This window comes from Pleurodeles waltl, chromosome 1_2 (genome assembly GCF_031143425.1).
Source record: "Pleurodeles waltl isolate 20211129_DDA chromosome 1_2, aPleWal1.hap1.20221129, whole genome shotgun sequence".
Lineage (NCBI taxonomy): Eukaryota > Metazoa > Chordata > Amphibia > Caudata > Salamandridae > Pleurodeles > Pleurodeles waltl.
In genome coordinates, this window is record NC_090437.1 from 1,085,600,439 (window position 1) to 1,085,619,603 (window position 19,165).

Here is a 19,165-nt window from a genome sequence, read left to right on the forward strand (position 1 = left end):
AACATGCCAAAAAAACTAGAATAGAGGAGATATTGTCTTGTTGACACATCCAGTTTAATATGCTGAAGATGTGGAATAATTTAAAGTAGGGCAGTGTAAGGAAATGCCTCCTTGGCATGGTTACCCACTGACCTTTTGCCTTTGCAGATGCCAAGTTATGATTTGAAAGTGTGCCGAGGCCTGCTAACCAGGCCCCAGCACCAGTGTTCTTTCCCTAACCTGTACCTTTGTCTCCACAATTGGCACACCCTGGCATCCAGGTAAGTCCCTTGTAACTGGTACCCCTGGTACCAAGGGCCCTGATGCCAGGGAAGGTCTCTAAGGGCTGCAGCATGTTTTATGCCACCCTGAGGACCCCTCACTCAGCACAGACACACTGCTTGCCAGCTTGTGTGTGCTGGTGGGGAGAAAATGACTAAGTCGACATAACACTCCCCTCAGGGTGCCATGCCAACCTCACACTGCCTATGGCATAGCTAAGTCACCCCTCTAGCAGGCCTTACAGCCCTAAGGCAGGGTGCACTATACCACAGGTGATGGCATAGGTGCATGAGCACTATGCCCCTACATTGTCTAAGCAAAACCTTAGACATTGTAAGTGCAGGGTAGCCATAAGAGTATATGGTCTGGGAGTCTGTCGTACACGAACTCCACAGCACCATAATGGCTACACTGAAAACTGGGAAGTTTGGTATCAAACTTCTCAGCACAATAAATGCACACTGATGCCAGTGTAAATTTTATTGTAAACTACACCCCAGAGGGCATCTTAGAGATGCCCCCTGAAAACATACCCGACTTCCAGTTTTGCCAGCCTGCCACACACCAGACATGTTGCTGGCCACATGGGGAGAGTGCCTTTGTCACTCTGTGGCTGGTAACAAAGCCTTTACTGGGTGGAGGTGCTTCTCACCTCCCCCTGCAAGACCTCTAACACCTGGCGGTGAGCCTCAAAGGCTCACCCCCTTTGTTACAGCGCCCCAGGGCACTCCAGCTAGTGGAGATGCCCGCCCCCTGGACACATCCCCCACTTTTGGCGGCAAGTCCAGGAGAGATAATGAGAAAAACAAGGAGGAGTCACTGGCCAGTCAGGACAGCCCCTAAGGTGTCCTGAGCTGAGGTGACGGACTTTTAGAAATCCTCCATCTTGCAGATGGAGGATTCCCCCAAAAGGATTAGGAATGTGCCCCCCTCCCCTCAGGGAGGAGGCAAAAAGAGGGTGTAGCCACCCTCAGGGCTAGTAGCCATTGGCTACTAACCCCCCAGACCTAAACACCCCCCTAAATTGAGTATTTAGGGGCTCCCAGAACCTAGCAAGATAAATTCTTGCAACCTGAAGACGAAGAAGGACTGCTGACCTGAAAGCCCTACAGAGAAGACAGAGACACCAACTGCTTTGGCCCCAGCCCTACCTGCCTGTCTCCCCACTTCAACAGCGACGCGTTCCCCAGGGTCCAGCGATCTCTGAAGCCTCAGAGGACTACCCTGCATCTAAAATGACCAAGAACTCCCGAGGACAGCGCCTCTGCTCCAAAGAAGAAACATCTTTGCAACAAAGAAACAACTTTAAAAGGACTCCACGTTTCCCGCCGGAAGCGTGAGACTTTTCACTCTGCCCCCGACGCCCTCGGCTCGACCTGCGGAGAAACAACACTACAGGGAGGACTCCCCGGCGACTGCGACCCTGTGAGTAGCCAGAGTTGACCCCCCCTGAGCCCCCCAGCAACGCCTGCAGAGGGAATCCAGAGGCTCCCCCTGACCGCCTGCTTCTAAGAACACGACGCCTGGTAAAGACACTGCACCCGCAGCCCCCAGGACCTGAAGGATCCGACCTCCAGTGCAGAAGCGACCCCCAGGTGGCCATCTCCCTTGCCCAGGTGGTGGCTACCCAGAGGAGCACCCCCCCCCTTGCCTGCCTGCTTCGCTGAAGAGACCCCTGGGTCTCCCATTGAACTCCATTACAAACCTGACGCCTGTTTGCACTCTGCACCCGGCCACCCCCGTGCCGCTGAGGGTGTACTTTTTTGTGCTGACTTGTGTCCCCCCCGGTGCCCTACAAAACTCCCCTGGTCTGCCCTACGAAGACGCGGGTACCTACCTGCTGGCAGACTGGAACCGGGGCACCCCCTTATCCATTGAAGCCTATGCGTTTTGGGCACCACTTTGACCTCTGCACCTGACCGGCCCTGAGCTGCTGGAGTGGTAACTTTGGGGTTGCCCTGAACCCCCAACGGTGGGCTACCTTGGACCCAACTTTGAACCCTGTAGGTGGTTTACTTACCTGCAAAACTAACAAACACTTACCTCCCCCAGGAACTGTTGAAAATTGCACGGTCTAGTTTTAAAATAGCTTATTGCCATTTTTGTGAAAACTGTACACGCTATTTTGCTGATTCAAAGTTCCTAAGTTACCTAAGTGAAATACCTTTCATTTGAAGTATTACTTGTAAATCTTGAACCTGTGGTTCTTAAAATAAACTAAGAAAATATATTTTTCTATACAAAAACCTATTGGCCTGGAATTGTCTTTGAGTGTGTGTTCATCATTTATTGCCTGTGTGTGTACAACAAATGCTTAACACTACCCTCTGATAAGCCTACTGCTCGACCACACTACCACAAAATAGAGCATTAGAATTATCTCTTTTTGCCACTATCTTACCTCTAAGGGGAACCCTTGAACTCTGTGCATGCTATTTCTTACTTTGAAATAGTACATACAGACCAACTTCCTACAGGCAGGCATGCCGAATATCTCTATAATGAACATGTATTGGTCTCTGATTTTTTTTATTGGTTCTTTCTTTAGTACCAGACTCTATTTGGAGCAAACTCCCTGGCCTGTCTCGGTGTGGTACCAGCTCTATGACATTTTTTGATAGCACAAATGACGTTGCGTACCTCAGAATGGCAAGGTGGTGCTTTGATGACATTTTCGGATGAATCGATGTTGGAATGGCCTTGCAGCATGGAAAGTATCCATATGATACAAAATAGAGCTAGGTGATAAGTATTCTAATTACGGTCCTCACTGCTAAATGCATAGATATTGTTCACCCACTGGTGTGGGTAAGAGCATGAATGTCTGCTTTCTGCTAAATGCCTCCCTCGCCAATTTTGTTTCAAGGTCATCGTAGATAGGAATGCTCTACTTATGATTATCTCTGGCCCAGAGAATATTGTTGATGATGTTGCAAAGGCTTGTAGGGCCAAGGAGGGTCTGGAACCTTCAGTTGGTAATACCTCTGTTCTTTGGGCTTATATTGAATGAAGAATTTATTTTTCTCTTATACGCCTATTTTTTTTGGCGCATCTGATTCATTTTTTATCTTCAGCATCTCATTGCTAATATGCTGACAAAGCAGTGTAAAACCTCAGAAAGGCAGATTGATCACTTAATTGTGATTCAGGCTTCAGTGCGGTGAGGCGAAGTAGGAAGCAACATCTTATAGATAGACCACGGCAGTAGTTAGTGGCAGCCAGTTCTGCAGAATCTACAGCCACATTTATTATTTGGTTGGTTACTAGAAAACTTTCATTGAGCTTGTACTGCTGTAATCACCCTTGGTTGCAAAATCTTCAAATAACTAACAGTTGCGAAATTCTAAAAGCAGGTTCAGTTCAAACCTTAATAAATCTTGTATTATCATCAATGGGTAAGACACGATAGAGAGAAGACACAGGTGATGTAGGGGTATATGAGTAACATGTATCTGTTGTATTTAAGTAAGAACTTCTACCTCTATCAGAAGTCCTGTATTTTTGCTTCTCGCAAGAGTTTGGGTTAGGACCCTTGCAGGTGTGGAGGTCTTACTAGAGAAGATATAAGTCTCCCACTTCTTCCCACTGAAGACCTGGATGCAGTTTTGGATACATTTCTAGTTGGAAATAGCTGCAGATGTTATAAGGGTTCTTCTAGAGGATCCTAAAAAGGAATGATAGATCTTAACACTTGGTAAAGGATCAGGGGCCGGGGTGATAGGCCTGGGAGATGTCAGAGAATGGCTTGGAGCAAAAGCTGGAGCAGTTAGCCTTTTCCTGGGAGTTGGTGAAAGTGATTAAGTTGAGAGCCTCGGATGACATTTTCCAAATTAGAGGGTAAACAAGGTGAGGAGTACAAGACAATGCAGAAATTCTATTGATGTAAAAGGTGTTCCCGTCATACGCATAAATATCGATGGCGACAGTGAAAACTCTGAATCTCTTCGACCATGAATGGTAGGACTCTGACTGACGGAGACACTGACTTTGTTGTATTAGGAGTCTTCAAGGATGAAACAGCCTATGTAATCGATGTTGTGACCTTATAGCGTGTTCTCTTCGGCGACAATGTGGAGAAGAAAAAAGTCTGTCTAAGATGGCGAACATGACCACGCCAAAGTTCTCAATAATGTTAATTTTAATGTTGATCTTGAGTGATGTCAAGAGTAGCAGTGATGATGATGAAGACCTTCACCACTGTACTGTCCCTCCTTGAATTTACACTTTTGGGAGCCCATTTCAGGAGCAGACTTCTTTTCAAAGGGTGCATTAGAGGATGTTTTTTCAAGTCTTCTTTTCTTTTTCTGCTCTTTAGATCTTATGTCTTGTAACATACCTTTGAGTAGCATTCCTTCCGGGTCTTTTAATTTCCTTTTGCACATTTTCTAACATTATTTCACAGAATGTGGAGGCATACCTCAAAGAGCTAGGCAAGAGACCACCTACTTCCTCTCACAGGAGAGACACTTCTCAAAGAGAGAAGGCATCCTAACTGAAAATAATCCATCAAATGATTGTAAAAATACTTCACTCAGTAGATGGACTTTAAAGATGTCATTCAAAAGTAAAAATGTAAGGAAAAATATAGAAATAAGTATAAAATAAAGTGTGAAAGCTCACATATGTTGGGAGATACTACATACAGGAGCTATCACTACCTCTATTGCTTCTCCAGTGAGACCCAGGAACTGATGGTCTTCATCCCCCAACTCGGGCCTATTCCTCCAGCCTGAGGTGGATGTGATAAAGCTGGAATCATATGTACCACTGCCCAGCCGTTATGGTTCCGGAGATGATCACTGATTGGCATGATGGTCACAATTTTCTCCAAATGGACCCGTGACTAGTGAACACGAGCCAGGCTTCCCTTCTTCTACAGGATCCCCCTCAATGTAGGAAGCGGTGTATACATTGAAAAGATAATTTGAAGTTACAATTCGATCCTCCTCCTGCCACGTGGATGAAGACACTCAGGATAACTGTGGTAAATATTACTGCCCACACAGGAAAAGGCCCATTATTATCACTGGGCCCCAAGAAAAGGTCTTGCATTCATTTATGCACATCTGCTGAAAATGGAGAAAAAAATAATAAACACTTGCCTGTAGGAAGCACTAACCTAATTCATGAAATCTAACTTCAATATGTTTGACCTCCTTCAAACTGCTTTTTCAAAACACGATATAGTAAATTCAAAATTATAAGTGAACTCACTTGGAATTGGATTATCCTCTCCTGGGAAAGGCACAAGTACATCCTTTCTGTATCTTTAAGATAGAATGCACATTTATGGAGCTGTGACACAGGATCATCTGCATCAAGCAAAGCAGTCTGTTTGTCCACCTTTCGAATGATCTAACAAGAGTAAGTACAACAGCAATATTAATACAATGAAGGCAACATTTTCATTTAATCCTATTGTTAGTATGCTCAACAAGCACAGCCTGGTCTAAGAGGAAATATCACTTGTAACACCAGTTCAACATTCTTTTTGGTGGACACTCCTTCACCTATGAATATGCCATCCACAAAGCTAGATCTGGAAACTCTTCTATGCCCTTCAACACTCAGAGGGTAGTCGCTCCTCATATCTCCACCCCAAGGGTTGTCACCCTGATGCCACCGGAGCCATAGAGCCACTCACATCTCCCCTTCCACCATATAACATCCCTCCTCCACCCCAACAAGCAGATGTCAACTTTGGTTTCCCATCCATTTTGTTCACGCCATTGGGATGAGAACGATATTACGGAAGTTGAGGTGCAGTGCAATAAACTACCCATATCAAAAATTGCCTGTGCCCATCCTTCAAGACGCAAAGAAGGATGGGATCAGTGAGGAATCTGTAGATAGAAAGATTATCCAATAGAAAGATTGTTGCCAATCGCATATATACTTGGACTCCGAAGGATACTTCTACCTGCAGATTACTCATCTTTGAATCGATTGTCACTTGTAGGAGGTGCCTGAAGGAATGGCCAGGAAAGGAAGTACCGGAGGACAGAACAGGCAAGACAGGTGTACTGTTGAACCTCAGAACCTTAACAGTATAGTTTAGTAAATGTGTGAAGGAATACCCATGTTGCCATTCTGCAGATATCAGCAACAAGAACTATCCTTGCCAAGGCAGAGGTATAAGACTTTGCTCTGGTGGAGTGGGCACTTAGGCCTCAAGCGTTTTGTTCTTCGAATAGCCATAATACATCTTGGACTGCTTTGCCCTTCTGGTTGCCCGTTTACCTTAAAAAGAGCTGGTCTTCATTTTGAAAATGCTTAGTGCAATCATTCTAGAAATTGCCCGCCTTTTTCTGATCAAGACTGTGCAGCCTTTTCTCCTTGTTGGTAGGAAGCAGCAGGGATAGAAAATGGAAGGGTGATAGGCTGACCCAGGTGGAATAAGGCCACATTATTAGGAAGGGAAGCAACCCTCTTGCCAGGGAAATGGGAAATAAAAGGTAATCATACTCTCAGCAATTGCAACTTACTGACACGTTTCGCCAAAATGACAGTTAGTAGGAAAACAGTCTTAAAAAGTCAACAGCTGTAACTGGCAACTATGAAGGGGCTCAAAGGGATACCCAATCAGGAATGTTAGAAACAAATTAAGGTACCACTGTGACATAGTGAGTGCAGGAAAACCTATTTATCAATCCCTTGAGAATCACGGTGATAAGCAACTTAAATAGGGATGGTTGATTCTGAAGGCAGAGTAAAGCCAACAAGCTTCTAGGTATCTCTTGACAGTTCCCACAACGTAGCTGTGTGAGAGAAAGCATACATTTCAGGATATCTGACAAATGGGCCCTCAAGAGATCAACATTGCTCACTGCACAAAAAACATTCCACATTCTGGAACAAAACGTCTTAATGGAATGACGATGATCAAACAGATTAACATCCAAAACCTCCACTGGCAATTGGAATGTAACTAATTTGCCCCACAATCTCCAGGCATGAGGGCGAAGGCTCTGCCCCTCCGACTGGGAAAGAAGATCTACCCTGAGAGATAGATGGAATTGGGGCACAAGGAAAGATGCAGAACGCCTGTGTACCACACCCTTCTCAGTCAGCCAATCCAGCATGATGGAAATTGCTTTGGCCCGCCTAATGAGGCCCAGAATGAGAGGAATCAAAGATTATGGGAGGAAATGTGTAGTGAAGACGAGAATTCTACTTCAACCGCAACGTGTCCCCCAAGGGTTCTCGTAACAGATACTTGAGGACACTTAACTTCAGACAATGGGCATTGCTGGGAGTGGGAAAGAAATCCACCTGATGGGTAGTCCACTGGTCGACGATGTTCTGAACTATCTCCATTAGGAGATGCCACTCTTTCACCAAGATGACGCTGACTGAGGCGGTCAAATCTGGGGTCAGGAGAACCTGCAAAATGGTCCGTTACCAGCCAAGCCTCATGCTGGTGAGGCAAAGACTGGACTCGAAGGGCTTCCTGACAGAGAAGCAGAGACCCTACTGCTCCAAGTTTATTGATATACCACATTTTGGTTGTATTGGCTGACAGGTGGGAAGGAAGGTGAGATCTAGGCACCCGTCACCACCATGGCCATAAGTGATGGGGGCTGGATGGACATTCCTGCTACCAGAGTCTCCTTTTCACCTGACCAGGCTAGATCAGCTGCCTTGTGCAGAAACTCAGGTTGTTCAAAATGTCTTCCCATGCTGGAAAACCTCCCCGAGGACACCCACTGGAAGGACCTCATGTGCGACCAGGAGGATGCAAGAAGACAGCAGACAAAGCAGGCTTGGGACCATCAGGACTGAAATCAGAGCCATTCCCTGACACAATGGAATCATCAACTGAAAATCTCATATCCTTTGAGTACACGGAGACAGATGGATGGTTTGTCCACTACTGCCCTATGAACAGCAGGCACTAACAGGACACGAGGTGCAACTGACTGAAAAACCTATGTCCACCAGGAAGAATGTTTTGACTGCAAGTAGTGCAACATCATCGCTGGAGTCTTGGCTTTCAATAGCAGCAATCTAGGTATGGAAATGCCGGAATTCCAGATCTTCTGAGGTGTGCTGCAGCACTACCATCCCCACTGTGAAGGGTAGAGGTGCTCTAGGAAGATGGCCCTTGATATGGTTTGTGATAAGCGTGTACAGGGTCCAGGGGTTCCCCAGTGAGTGGACAGAGATTGCTATACAATCCCAAAGTGCTCTATTTAGGGGTAGTGAGGTCAAGTGACACAGTGCAGTTTCTGAGTTCTGCAATGTTATCATCTGGGAAGAAAAACAAGTTCTGCAATCAGGTACTGTATGGCAACTTACTTATCTCTGAGACTTAAGGTAAATATTGGGCAAGGGTCAGAACCACCCCAACAGGTCACTCAGGGCAGCACTGAGGCAGCCCGGTGCAGAGGTGTAATACGGCATCAGATGCCCAATGTATTTCAATGGAGATCAGTCTCCCGTGAAAAAATCCTGCAGGCTTTAGCTAGGAGGCCAGTCAAGGGCAATCACCAAGTAGGTTACAAATGTGGGGTGCTGAGGGACGTAGTTGCAACTCGAGTCCTCTTTTCCACATGCCAGGGGCGACGGTGCACAGGTTACCTTTGGTGTCGAGTTTCTGTGTCCAGGAGCACTCTCTGTTGAGGGGCACTGTGGTCTGAGGCTGCAGGTGTCGTTGTGGAGTCCAGGAGGGGTGAAACAACAGTGGACTCACGCTCAGGAGAGCAGGGGGACTTCGTTGACACCAAGGGCACAATTCAATTTGGGCTGGAGACGACGAGTGCAGTGGCTGTTTTAGGTGTCTGGTTTCTCTCGCCAGAGAGGTTGCAGGGAAGGGGGCCTGCGGGCAGAGGCTGCAGTCGACTTCGGGGAGACCAAGAGGGGTGAAGAGGGGTGAAACCATGATGGACTCTTACTCTGGGGAGCCTTGCTGGCACTGGTGGTCCACTTCAACCGGGGTCAGTGACGGCAGGTGCAGTGGTGACTTCAGGTGTCAGGTCTTTGGGGTTCTGGAGGCTTCAAAGTCCCTTCTTTATATTTTGTTGGGGAACAGGTCCGCTGTTTCATGGGAGGTCTTGAGTCTTTATTGAAGGCAGGCAGTCTTCCTGGGTTTCTGGAGTCATAGCTGCAGGCCAAGATGACTTTGGTGCAGAGTTTGACAAGGGATGCAGACAGTCAGACTGGGTTGGTACTAGGTCAGCTGCTTCTTTTCTCTTCTGATGTGGTCCTTGGCCTTTTTAGTTTGTCAGGATCTGCTTCTCTGGTGCCAAGGGTTTCCCTAAATACTGAATCTAGGGGCCTGGAGGGTAGACGCCAATGGGCTATTGACCCTTAGGGTCACTACGCTCCCTTGTATGACCACTTCCTGTGGGAAGAGGGCATAACCCTATCCCAGATTTTCTAAGTATGCCACCATCAAGATGGCCGCTTCTGAAAAATCACATCCATCTCCCAGTAGCCCACCTTAAGGGTGGCACTAGCCTGGAGGTGGCACACCTACCCGACTGGCTAATTTTCCCACCTGCCTAGGTGCCAAATGGGGTCTGGACATGGAAGGGTGGGTGGATTCTCTTCCTGTGAAGGGAGCTAGATTCGCATTTCAAAGGCAGCAGTCCTTTGAGACTTGACGCCTTAGGAAGGCTAATCAGCAAGTCATTCTGTGGGAGGGGGTGTTACACCCTCTTCCTGGACAGGCTTTTGTTCTGGGCCTCCTGAGAGCAGAAGGCTCTCATCCTTGGGGTCCAGAATAGTGTCTCGGGTTGCAGGCTGGCAGAAACTGGTGAGCGAGCAGACCTGAGGCTGGTAGAGTTTCAAGGGGCAGCTCTACAGTGCCCTCTGGGTAGATGTATTGGTAAATCCAACACTGGCATCAGAGTGGGTTCACCAATACAAGATGTTTGACACCAAACACCCCTATCTTCAGTGAAACTATCATGTAGCTGGGAAACTCGTATTGATCAGTGTCCAGGATATGCATTTAAAATGGTTTCCCCGGTCACTTACTATGTCTGAGAATCGCCAAAGACATAGCAGGGGCATATCTGCTCGCACAGATATGCCCTCACATGTAATGTAATGCACCTGTTTAGGGCTGTAAGGCCTGCTAGAGGGGTGACTTACATATATTGCATGCAGTGTTGGGGACATGGCACACAGGCTGTGTGCCATGTCATGTTTTTACTTTTGCCTGCACCCAGACACGCAGCCTGCAAGGGTAGCCTGTTATGTGCTTGGTGAGGGCTCCCTTAGGATGGCACAATTTGTGCTGCAGCCCTTAGGGACCCTCTTTAGTACCCCACGCCCTAGGTACCAGGAGTACCATGTACTAGGGACTTACAGAGGGTGTTAAAGGTTTTGCCAATTGGGGGAAACAACTGTGCAGTTTTTGGTAAAGAGATCTGGCACTGAGGACTTGGTTAGCAGGAACTCAGTGCACTTTCAGTCGAAATCACATCAGATGCCTGGCAAAAAGTAGGGGGGAAAACCATGTAAAAAAAAGAGGCACATTCCAACAGGTGCCAATATTAGTCCTAAAGGAAGGACCTCAAACTGGTAGTGAATAAACTCCACTACAAAATGCAGATACGCCCTATGTGACTCCTTATCTGCTGGAGCTGCAGGAAAAGCTCTGGCGGAGAACATTAATTAAAAAAAAATAGGCCAGGTGCACAGAGAGGAATGGAAATGTCCCCATGACCAGGCCAGTATCTTCTAACCACTGTTGTGTTTACAGTTATAGAAGTAGTCCGTCTCTCTCAAGAATTATAGACTGGCTTAAAAAGGGTATCACTCAATTACAAAAGTAGTTGTTCTGCTTGGGCAGATGGCTTGAGTACCTCTGTAAGAATTTTGGATCTTGTCTCCACCAAGATAAGAGGAAGCTCCGATACTTCTCCCGCCTTCCTCACCACTGCAAGGTAGCAAACTAACTCTGGATGAGGCAGTCCTGAATTCTGGGGAGGTATATATTCTACTGGCATCACCCAGATCTTTATAAACACTAGTACTCCTCAGCATCTATCCTTTGAGTATCCAAACAAATCAGAATCACTGCCAAAGAGGTCATGAATAATCTTGTTCTATAGAGAATGGCCTTTGAGTGTGTTCCTCCCTATATAGGTATTCCTCATTGAGGCACTGAGCCTCTCCTAGATCTGGGAAGCATAGTTCTGGCAGTAGGAGGAATTTGCTTATAGCTGGGTGGTTGTGACTTTGAGGATGGTGTCACTAGTGGCGGTGCTGACGGGGGAACAGGGGTCAGCATTAGGTGTGAGAAGTAGGCATTGGCGCCATGGGCGTCAGAGGCAGCAGAAAAGGGAGAACCTAGGTTATGAAGAGGTCAATGGCGCACCGGCAGGTGTCCAAATGGTGCCTCTACTGGTCTCATGGGGACCAAAGATGCTACAGGGGGGGGGGGATCACTGCTCTCCAGGAAACCACACACATGGCATTCAAGACGAACACCGGATCAGGGGTTATTTCTGCACAACACCATTTAAGTTTGAGATTAATAATCTCTGAATAACTCCAAACAGGACTGTCAAAAGGAGTGCTCCAGATTTGCAGACAAATAGGGTGTGCTGTCTGCATGACAGGATGGGCTATGTATGGTTCTGGTGGCATCAATTCCGCCATCCAGTACTTCATTTAAGGTATAGAAAGATGGGGACTGACGTCTGCGTGACAAGGTAGGTTCTTTACGGCTCTGGTGACATCACTTCAGGCACTGGTATGGAGCTGGCGTGGAAGAATCTTGATCCAGTCTGGCACCGAAGAGAGTCAAAAGCGGAGGAATCTACATGCAGAAATATCAAGCAGAATGTTTCTGCTAATATTTTTCCAATGTGCCACAACATGCATTTTTATGTTTTTATCATCTTATGATACGATATAAAACTGGCGAGACCAAAGGAAATGATTATTTTGGACGTTAATAGTACTTCTCTCTACTTTGGCAGGCTATCCTCATGCAAATCACTCCATTTTGCGATTCTGATGTAGCCACACCTTTTTTTAATTCTATTTCTTCTAAACAACATTTTTTCAGCCTACGTTTTCCCCATGATATTGAATTAAGTCTATTTGGCCTGAACTGTTTTCACAGGAGAACAAAATGTATATTTTTGGAAATGTTATTGTTTAAAAAACTTTAAAAAAAGAAATAAAAAAAAGCTGTTTTTCCATTCCACACGTAATGTTGATTGAATGTTAAATGATGCTGACTTAGGAGCACTTAGTCATGAATAAATTTTCTTAGTGTCAGTGGGCACCTGCAGCTATGTCTGTTATTTATCGTGGATAAGGCCTTGGCACGGATCCCTGTGAAATTAAATGTATAAGCATTAAAGCCGCAGTCCTGTTCACTCTAAAACCACCAGTAATCCTTAGCTTACTGGCAGAGTATAAAGTTTGGCCCAGACCAAACACCTTATTAGTGATGCAACATAGATTGAAAGACGGCCGAAAGTGAAGGTTGTGGCCAATGACAGCTTACATGAGCTTTTAAGGTGCAGGAGGTCTACCCAAAGGTGATTCCTACTGACCTCCATGACTAAGTGGAGTCCTGTTACCTCTGCTAAAAGGCTTCCCCTGCGTTTTTTCTAAATTAATGTTTGCAAACATTATCTGTAGTGAGTTTTCAATAAGGACTCTGAACATCTGAACTAGTTAAGTGTAAGACTGATTTAAATCACTTTTGGTAAACATGTTGTTATAGTTACCTTAGATGACTGCATCTTTTTGTATGGAAGTTGAATGAAAGATGGAGGATGGTCGCTTCTAACAGAGAAATATCAACATTTTATACTCATGTCTTTCTCCCTCTTACTCCTTTGACTCCATGGTGTGTCTGAGCTACTTTAGGAGAACATAGCTGTCTGGTGAAATATATTCACCATTCTTCACAATGCATTCTGGATGACAAATAATATCACCTCAAACTATCACAAGCAGCACCCCACTGATAATCTAATACACAGTATTAAATATTGTTAATATAATAGCTTAGATAACATTTTATACATCTAATATCTAAATAAAAAAATAAAAATAAATTATTACCAATCTTGGAAGTGCCATGCCTGTAACGGAACATACAAGTTTGACTGTCTGCCCATAGTGGATATAGCCATCGCGAACTGTGAATTCCTCACCTTCCGATTCTTCATCATCCACTGCAAAAATGAACATCAGTGTAAACATAAGATCTCACATCAGCAGTGATTAACTGATTGTCATAAGGCAAATGCATCATTATCCATAGTTAGAGCTTTTGCATGACAAAGCTTGTCTTTTCAAAAATTAATTCATCTACCCCAGTCACTTTTCAAGACCAAAGCCTTTAGATTTTCAGAAACATACTGAAAATAGACAGCACCAGCAGAAATCCTGTCTTTCAGTGCCTATTTTGACTAGGTGCAGAAATTATGTTTTGATCAGAATCAATATTAAATTACAAGCATAAGAAAAGGAAGTCGGGGTGCTTCCTGATTCCGTCACTTCCAAGTGGTATTTTGGTCCCTGAACATAAAACAATTGTAAAGACAACACCCTTCCCACCCCAAAGTATGGAATATGGACTCCCCTGTCCACCGTTTTGCTTATTCATGAATTCTGCTATTCACCTAGAAGAAACTATGCTTCTTTGATTAATTTGGGTGTCCCATAAAGACACAACGTGGCCCTCAATTTCCAAACCGCAATGTGGTCCTATGGGATCTATACAGATTGATATTGTACCACTACAGCACTCGCAACCAAAGGGGGAGCACCAGTTTTTAAAACTAATTAAGGCTGCATTTCTGCATACTTACAGAGATGAATATAAAACGCTCCCCACTGCTGTGAACTTGCATGAAAGTTTCCTCCTTCCACATGCAGGTATCTCGTGCTAACAGTCTGGGATCGAAGCCTATTGAACAGTGCAACTTTTGTCCCTGAAGCAATACATACTGCAGAAAAAGATAATGTTAATCTGAGAGAAGAAGAATATATACAAAAAAGCAAACAATCGTTTTTAAATATAAAAAGATGAAGTTCTACAGAAAAACTATCTATGTGGCTGTTTTAGTTACTTATCCTTACATTGATGAACCACCCCTCAAGCCTTCTGGAATACTGCATGGGCAAGTCACTTCCCAACCCACGGAGTATGAAATTTTAAAGGCGTGGTCCATTAAATATTCTGACATATTCCTGTGAATGCATCACTAGATGACACTAATTTAGGTGCAAGTTACAATCCGTCACAAAAAGGTAGTGAATCAGATTTCAATCATCTTTTCTGATTGACATCCTTTCTTTGCAGCAGGCGCGGTCAAACTAGTAAAGTTTAAACAAACTCAGAGTGTTACAAGTTGTTTTTCTTCAAAAAAGTATTTTCGGAGTCACAGGATTGAGTGACTCCTCCTCTCGGTCATACTGCACATGGGCATCAACTCCATTATTAAATTGTTTTCCCTCAAAAGGGTGTAGGAAGGAGTGATAGAGTGTAAGAATATAAATGTTGTATAAAAGCAGTAAGTAAAAATAGATGTCCATGCAAATGCAAATGTATCAACATATATGCAAATAATAAAACTTAAAACAACTACAGTCTTCCGGGTAGGAGGGAGGGTGCATGTGAATCTGCAGCACTACATGCCACAAACAGATGTATACTGGGTAAGTGACATTTTCCGTTCGATGGCATGTGTAGCTGTAGATACACATGCTATGCAAAGACTACAAAGCAGTTAATCCTCCCAAACAGTTGCGGTGGCTAGCCTTTAGGAGTTGAAGTTGTTTGAAATAATGTTTTTAAGACAGCTTGGCCAATATTTGCCTGCTGCTTTGAAAATACATCTACACAATAATATTTTGTAAATGTTTGAGGAGTAGACCATGTGGCAGCTTTACATGCATCTGATATTTGTACGTTTCCTAAGAATGCCATAGACACACCTTTCTTTCTAGTAGGATGTGCTCTAGGTGTGATCAAAAGTTGTCTTTTTGCCTTAATGTAACATGTTTGTATGCATTCAACAAGCCATCTTGCTAATCTGTGTTAAGAGATAGGATTGCCTTTATGTGGTTCCTGAAAGGCAACAAAAAGTTGTTTTGTTTTCCTAAATTATTTAGTTCTATGTACATAGTACATTAGAGCTCTTTTGAGGTCAAGAGTATGAAGGGCTCTTTCTGCAACTGAGTCTGGCTGTGGAAAGAAGACTGGCAATTCCACTGCTTGGTTTATGTGAAAAGGTATTACTACTTTTGGTAGAAATCTGGGATTTGTACTAAGTACAACTTTATGTTTGTGCATTTGGAAAAAAGTTCAAGGGTGAATGCTTGTATTTCACCAACTCTTCGAAATGAAGTAATAGCTACTAGGAAGGCAACCTTCCATGTCAAAAATGTAATCTGACAAGAATGCATGAGTTCAAAAGGTGGGCCCATGAGTCTTGTGAGTATGATATTCAGATTCCAAGTAGGAACAGGTGGTGTTCTAGGTGGAATAATGTGTTTTAATCCTTCCATGAAGGCTTTCATAACTGGAACTCTGAATACAGAGGTGTGTTGAATAGTCTGCAAGTATGCTGATATCGCAGTAAGATGAATTTTAATGGATGAGAAAGCTAGATTTGATTTCTGTAAATGAAGTGGCTAGCATACAATATCTTGTATTGATGCAGTAAGTGGCTCAGTATTTTTAGTTTGACAGTAGTAAACAAATCTTTTCACTTTGTTAGCAGAATACTGTCTAGTGGTAGGTTTACGTGCTTACTTAAGCACTTCCATACATTCTAATGGAAGTTTTAGGTATCCAAATTCTATGACTTCAGGAGCCAAATCGCTAAGTTGAGGGCACTGGGTTTGGATGCCTGATTTGACCTTTGTTTTGTGTTAACAAATCCGGTCTGTTTGGAAGTTTGGAGTGAGGTACTACCGACAGGTCTAGGAGTGTGGTGTACCAATATTGTTGTGCCCACACTGGGGCTGTGAGTATCATGGTGAGAGATGTCTGACAGTGTGTTGACCAGAAATGGGAGTAGTTGGCGAGGGGGAAAAGTGTTAGCAAATATCCCTGACCAATTGATCCATAGAGGAATTGCTGTGGTCTTCACCCCCACAGGAGATGTGTGGGGTTGAGGGATTGTAAATAAGTCACTGTTTTGATGGCGTAGTGGCTTGTTTTGAGGTTTGGAACTTGCCTCGGTTTCTAAAATATTGTCCTCTGTAAGACTCTCTAAACCCCCCTCTCTGGTATTGTTGTTGCTGTTGTCCTTGTTTTGCTTGGGAGGTAGAAGCCTCATAGGATTGTGGCTTGAATCCTCCTCTAAACTGCTGCCTGTGAAAGGAGCCTCTATACGGTGTTGTATATAATGCTCCCATTGCTTTGTCAGTGTCCGAGTCTTTCCTCAGTTTTTCTATGGTCGTATCGACCTCTGGACCAAACAAATGCTTTTTATCAAAAGGCATGTTAAGTACTGCCTGCTGCATCTCTGGTTTAAAACCAGAAGAACGTAGCCATACATGCCTTCTTATAGTAATGGCAGTATTGACACGTCTGGCTGCTGTATCTGCAGCATCAAGGGCAGACCTGATCTGATTATTGCTTATGGCCTGACCCACCTCTACAATCTGCTGTGCCCTTTTCTGATGTTCCTTTGGGAGATGCTGTAGGAGTTCTTGCATCTTATCCCAGTGGGCTCTATCGTATCTGGCAAGCAGGGCTTGCAAATTTGCTATTCGCTATTGATTGGCCTCCTGTGTGGCCACTCTCTTGCCAGCAACATCAAATTTCCTACTCTCCTTATCAGGGGGAGGAGCATCTCCTGAGGACTGGCTATTAGCCCTCTTACTAGGCGCACTCACTACTACGGAGCCTGGAGGAACTTGCTGTGTGATATAATCAGGGTCTGTAGGAGCAGGTTTGTATTTTTTGTCAATGCGCAGAGTAATTACTCTAGCTTTGACTGGCTCACAAAAAATTTGGTCTGCATGTTTAACCATTCCAGGTAACATAGGAAGGCACGGATATCTAGAGTGGGTGGAGGATAGAGTGTTAGGTAGGAAATCCTCCTCTAGGGGTACAGTGTGCATAAGCACCCCACAGTAAGCAGCTGCCCTGGAAACAACCTGTGTGTATGCAGTAGTGTCCTCTGGTGGAGAAGGCTTGGAGGGATATAAATCAGTGTCATTATCAGGAATAGGATCTGGGTCGTATACATCCCAAGGATCCACAGTATCCCCATGTGAATACTGTGAATGCATTGGTGAAAGCAACGGTGGTGGGCTAGTGTGTGGTGGTGAAAAGGAAAGCTGTGGTGAATGATGAGGAGAAGTAGGGGCATGTGCTGGCTTCTCCTTCTGTTTATACATTTTTTCTGGTGGTTGAGCAGTGTCTAATTGTTCCTGAAAAGTCAGCTTCCTTTTTGTTTACAGAGGAGGAACAGTAACTATTCTGCCAGTCTCTTTGTGGATGTAAATCCTGGATAGTCTCTCATACATAACCTCAAGGATAGGCTGAATCTCAGTGTCTTCATCAGAAGGTCTGTAAGATTGTTCCTGCAGTGATTTCGAACTCTGTTTGAGATGGCTCGAAAGTCCTTGCTCTTCCGAGTAAGAAGTTTTTTTCGGTTCCGAAGATGGAAGCTTTTTCGGTCCTGATAATGTAGTTGGTTGTTTAGGCTCCGAAGCAGGCTGTCGAGGGTTAGACTCAGAGGACTGAGGATGCTTACTCGAGTCCGAGGCAGAACTCTTTACAGATTTACTCGACTCCGATGGAGGAGTGGCCTTTTTCTGCACCAAACCTGAAGGTTGGTTGACGACAGTCTTGTTTTCGGGTCAAACCATGGCCCTCTGGCAGTGGTGTACCCAAGGCCTTCGATGGTTTTTTACATGTGAGCGGAGAGGCAGACTTACTGACGTGCTGTCCAGCAGTGACAGGCATATCTTCTTCCGAATCCTGTTCAGAGTCGGTGTCTTAGATGGAGACCGCCGTCTGCGCCTGTTCTTCCTCCATGATGTCGAGATGTTCTGTACTTTTCGAAGCATCTCTAATCTTCTGGCTCTCCGATCATAAAGGATCTTTTTGGATTGAAACGATCGACAGGCCTCATAATCTTCTTTGTGATCGGGAGCAAGACACAGATTACAAACCAGGTGTTGGTCTGTGTAGGGAAATTATGCGTGGCACTGAGGGCAAAATCGAATTGAAGTCCGATCCATCAGGCTTCCACGCGGTAGGCCCGACCAGGCCAGAGTCGGGCGCACGCACCCAGAAGGGAAAAAAACTAGATCCCAACGGTACTATCGATTTGAGGCTAGATCGAAACAATACTGACAAATAAGTGAGTTTTCTGAAGTTTCCGATTCAAAATCTCGGAGCGAGAGGAAACGTCTGAATCTGACCATGGAAAGAAAACAATCTAACAATGGAGTTGATGCCCATGCGCAGTATGACCGAGAGGAGGAGTCACTCAATCCTGTGACTCTAAAAAGACTTCTTTGGAGAAAAACAACTTGTAACACTCTGAGCCCAACACTAGATGGCGGAATCATGCATAGCATGTGTATCTGCAGCTGCACATGCCATCAAACATACATACATATATATATATATATATATATACACTATCTACACCTAATTCCATTCCCACTTTGGGAGCATGGCTCACATCCTGTAGCTTGAGTGCATCGTCCACTGCATGTTGCTCTGTGGAGGCCAGTAAATTTTTGACTGAATTATGAGCAGCGTCTCTGTCCAGGGCAAGAGGTACCACTTTCACTGAGAGCAGGATGGCGCTTTACTTTCTGGAAGCTACAGTATCAAGACTGTGGCAATAAAAGGTCATTGGGCACAAGGGCACCTCTGGAATTAATGTCCTCCCAATAAAGCAATGTACCTTACTCTCCTGCTCTAATTTTTTACACAGTGGTGAACTGA

At 44.8% G+C, this 19,165-nt stretch overlaps 1 protein-coding gene across 4 annotated transcripts in view; it reads right to left on the minus strand.

Annotated features, from left to right (window-relative positions):
• Positions 1–19,165, minus strand: part of RBPJ (recombination signal binding protein for immunoglobulin kappa J region) — a 138,470-nt gene that overhangs the window by 61,727 nt on the left and 57,578 nt on the right. For all 4 annotated transcript variants that reach the window (XM_069202142.1, XM_069202141.1, XM_069202144.1 and 1 more), the window contains 3 exons: positions 14,052–14,189; positions 13,300–13,412; positions 5,476–5,616 (listed from right to left, as the gene is read on the minus strand). In XM_069202142.1, the coding sequence (XP_069058243.1) occupies positions 5,476–5,616; positions 13,300–13,412; positions 14,052–14,189 (392 nt within the window). The remainder of the gene's footprint in view (positions 1–5,475; positions 5,617–13,299; positions 13,413–14,051; positions 14,190–19,165) is intronic.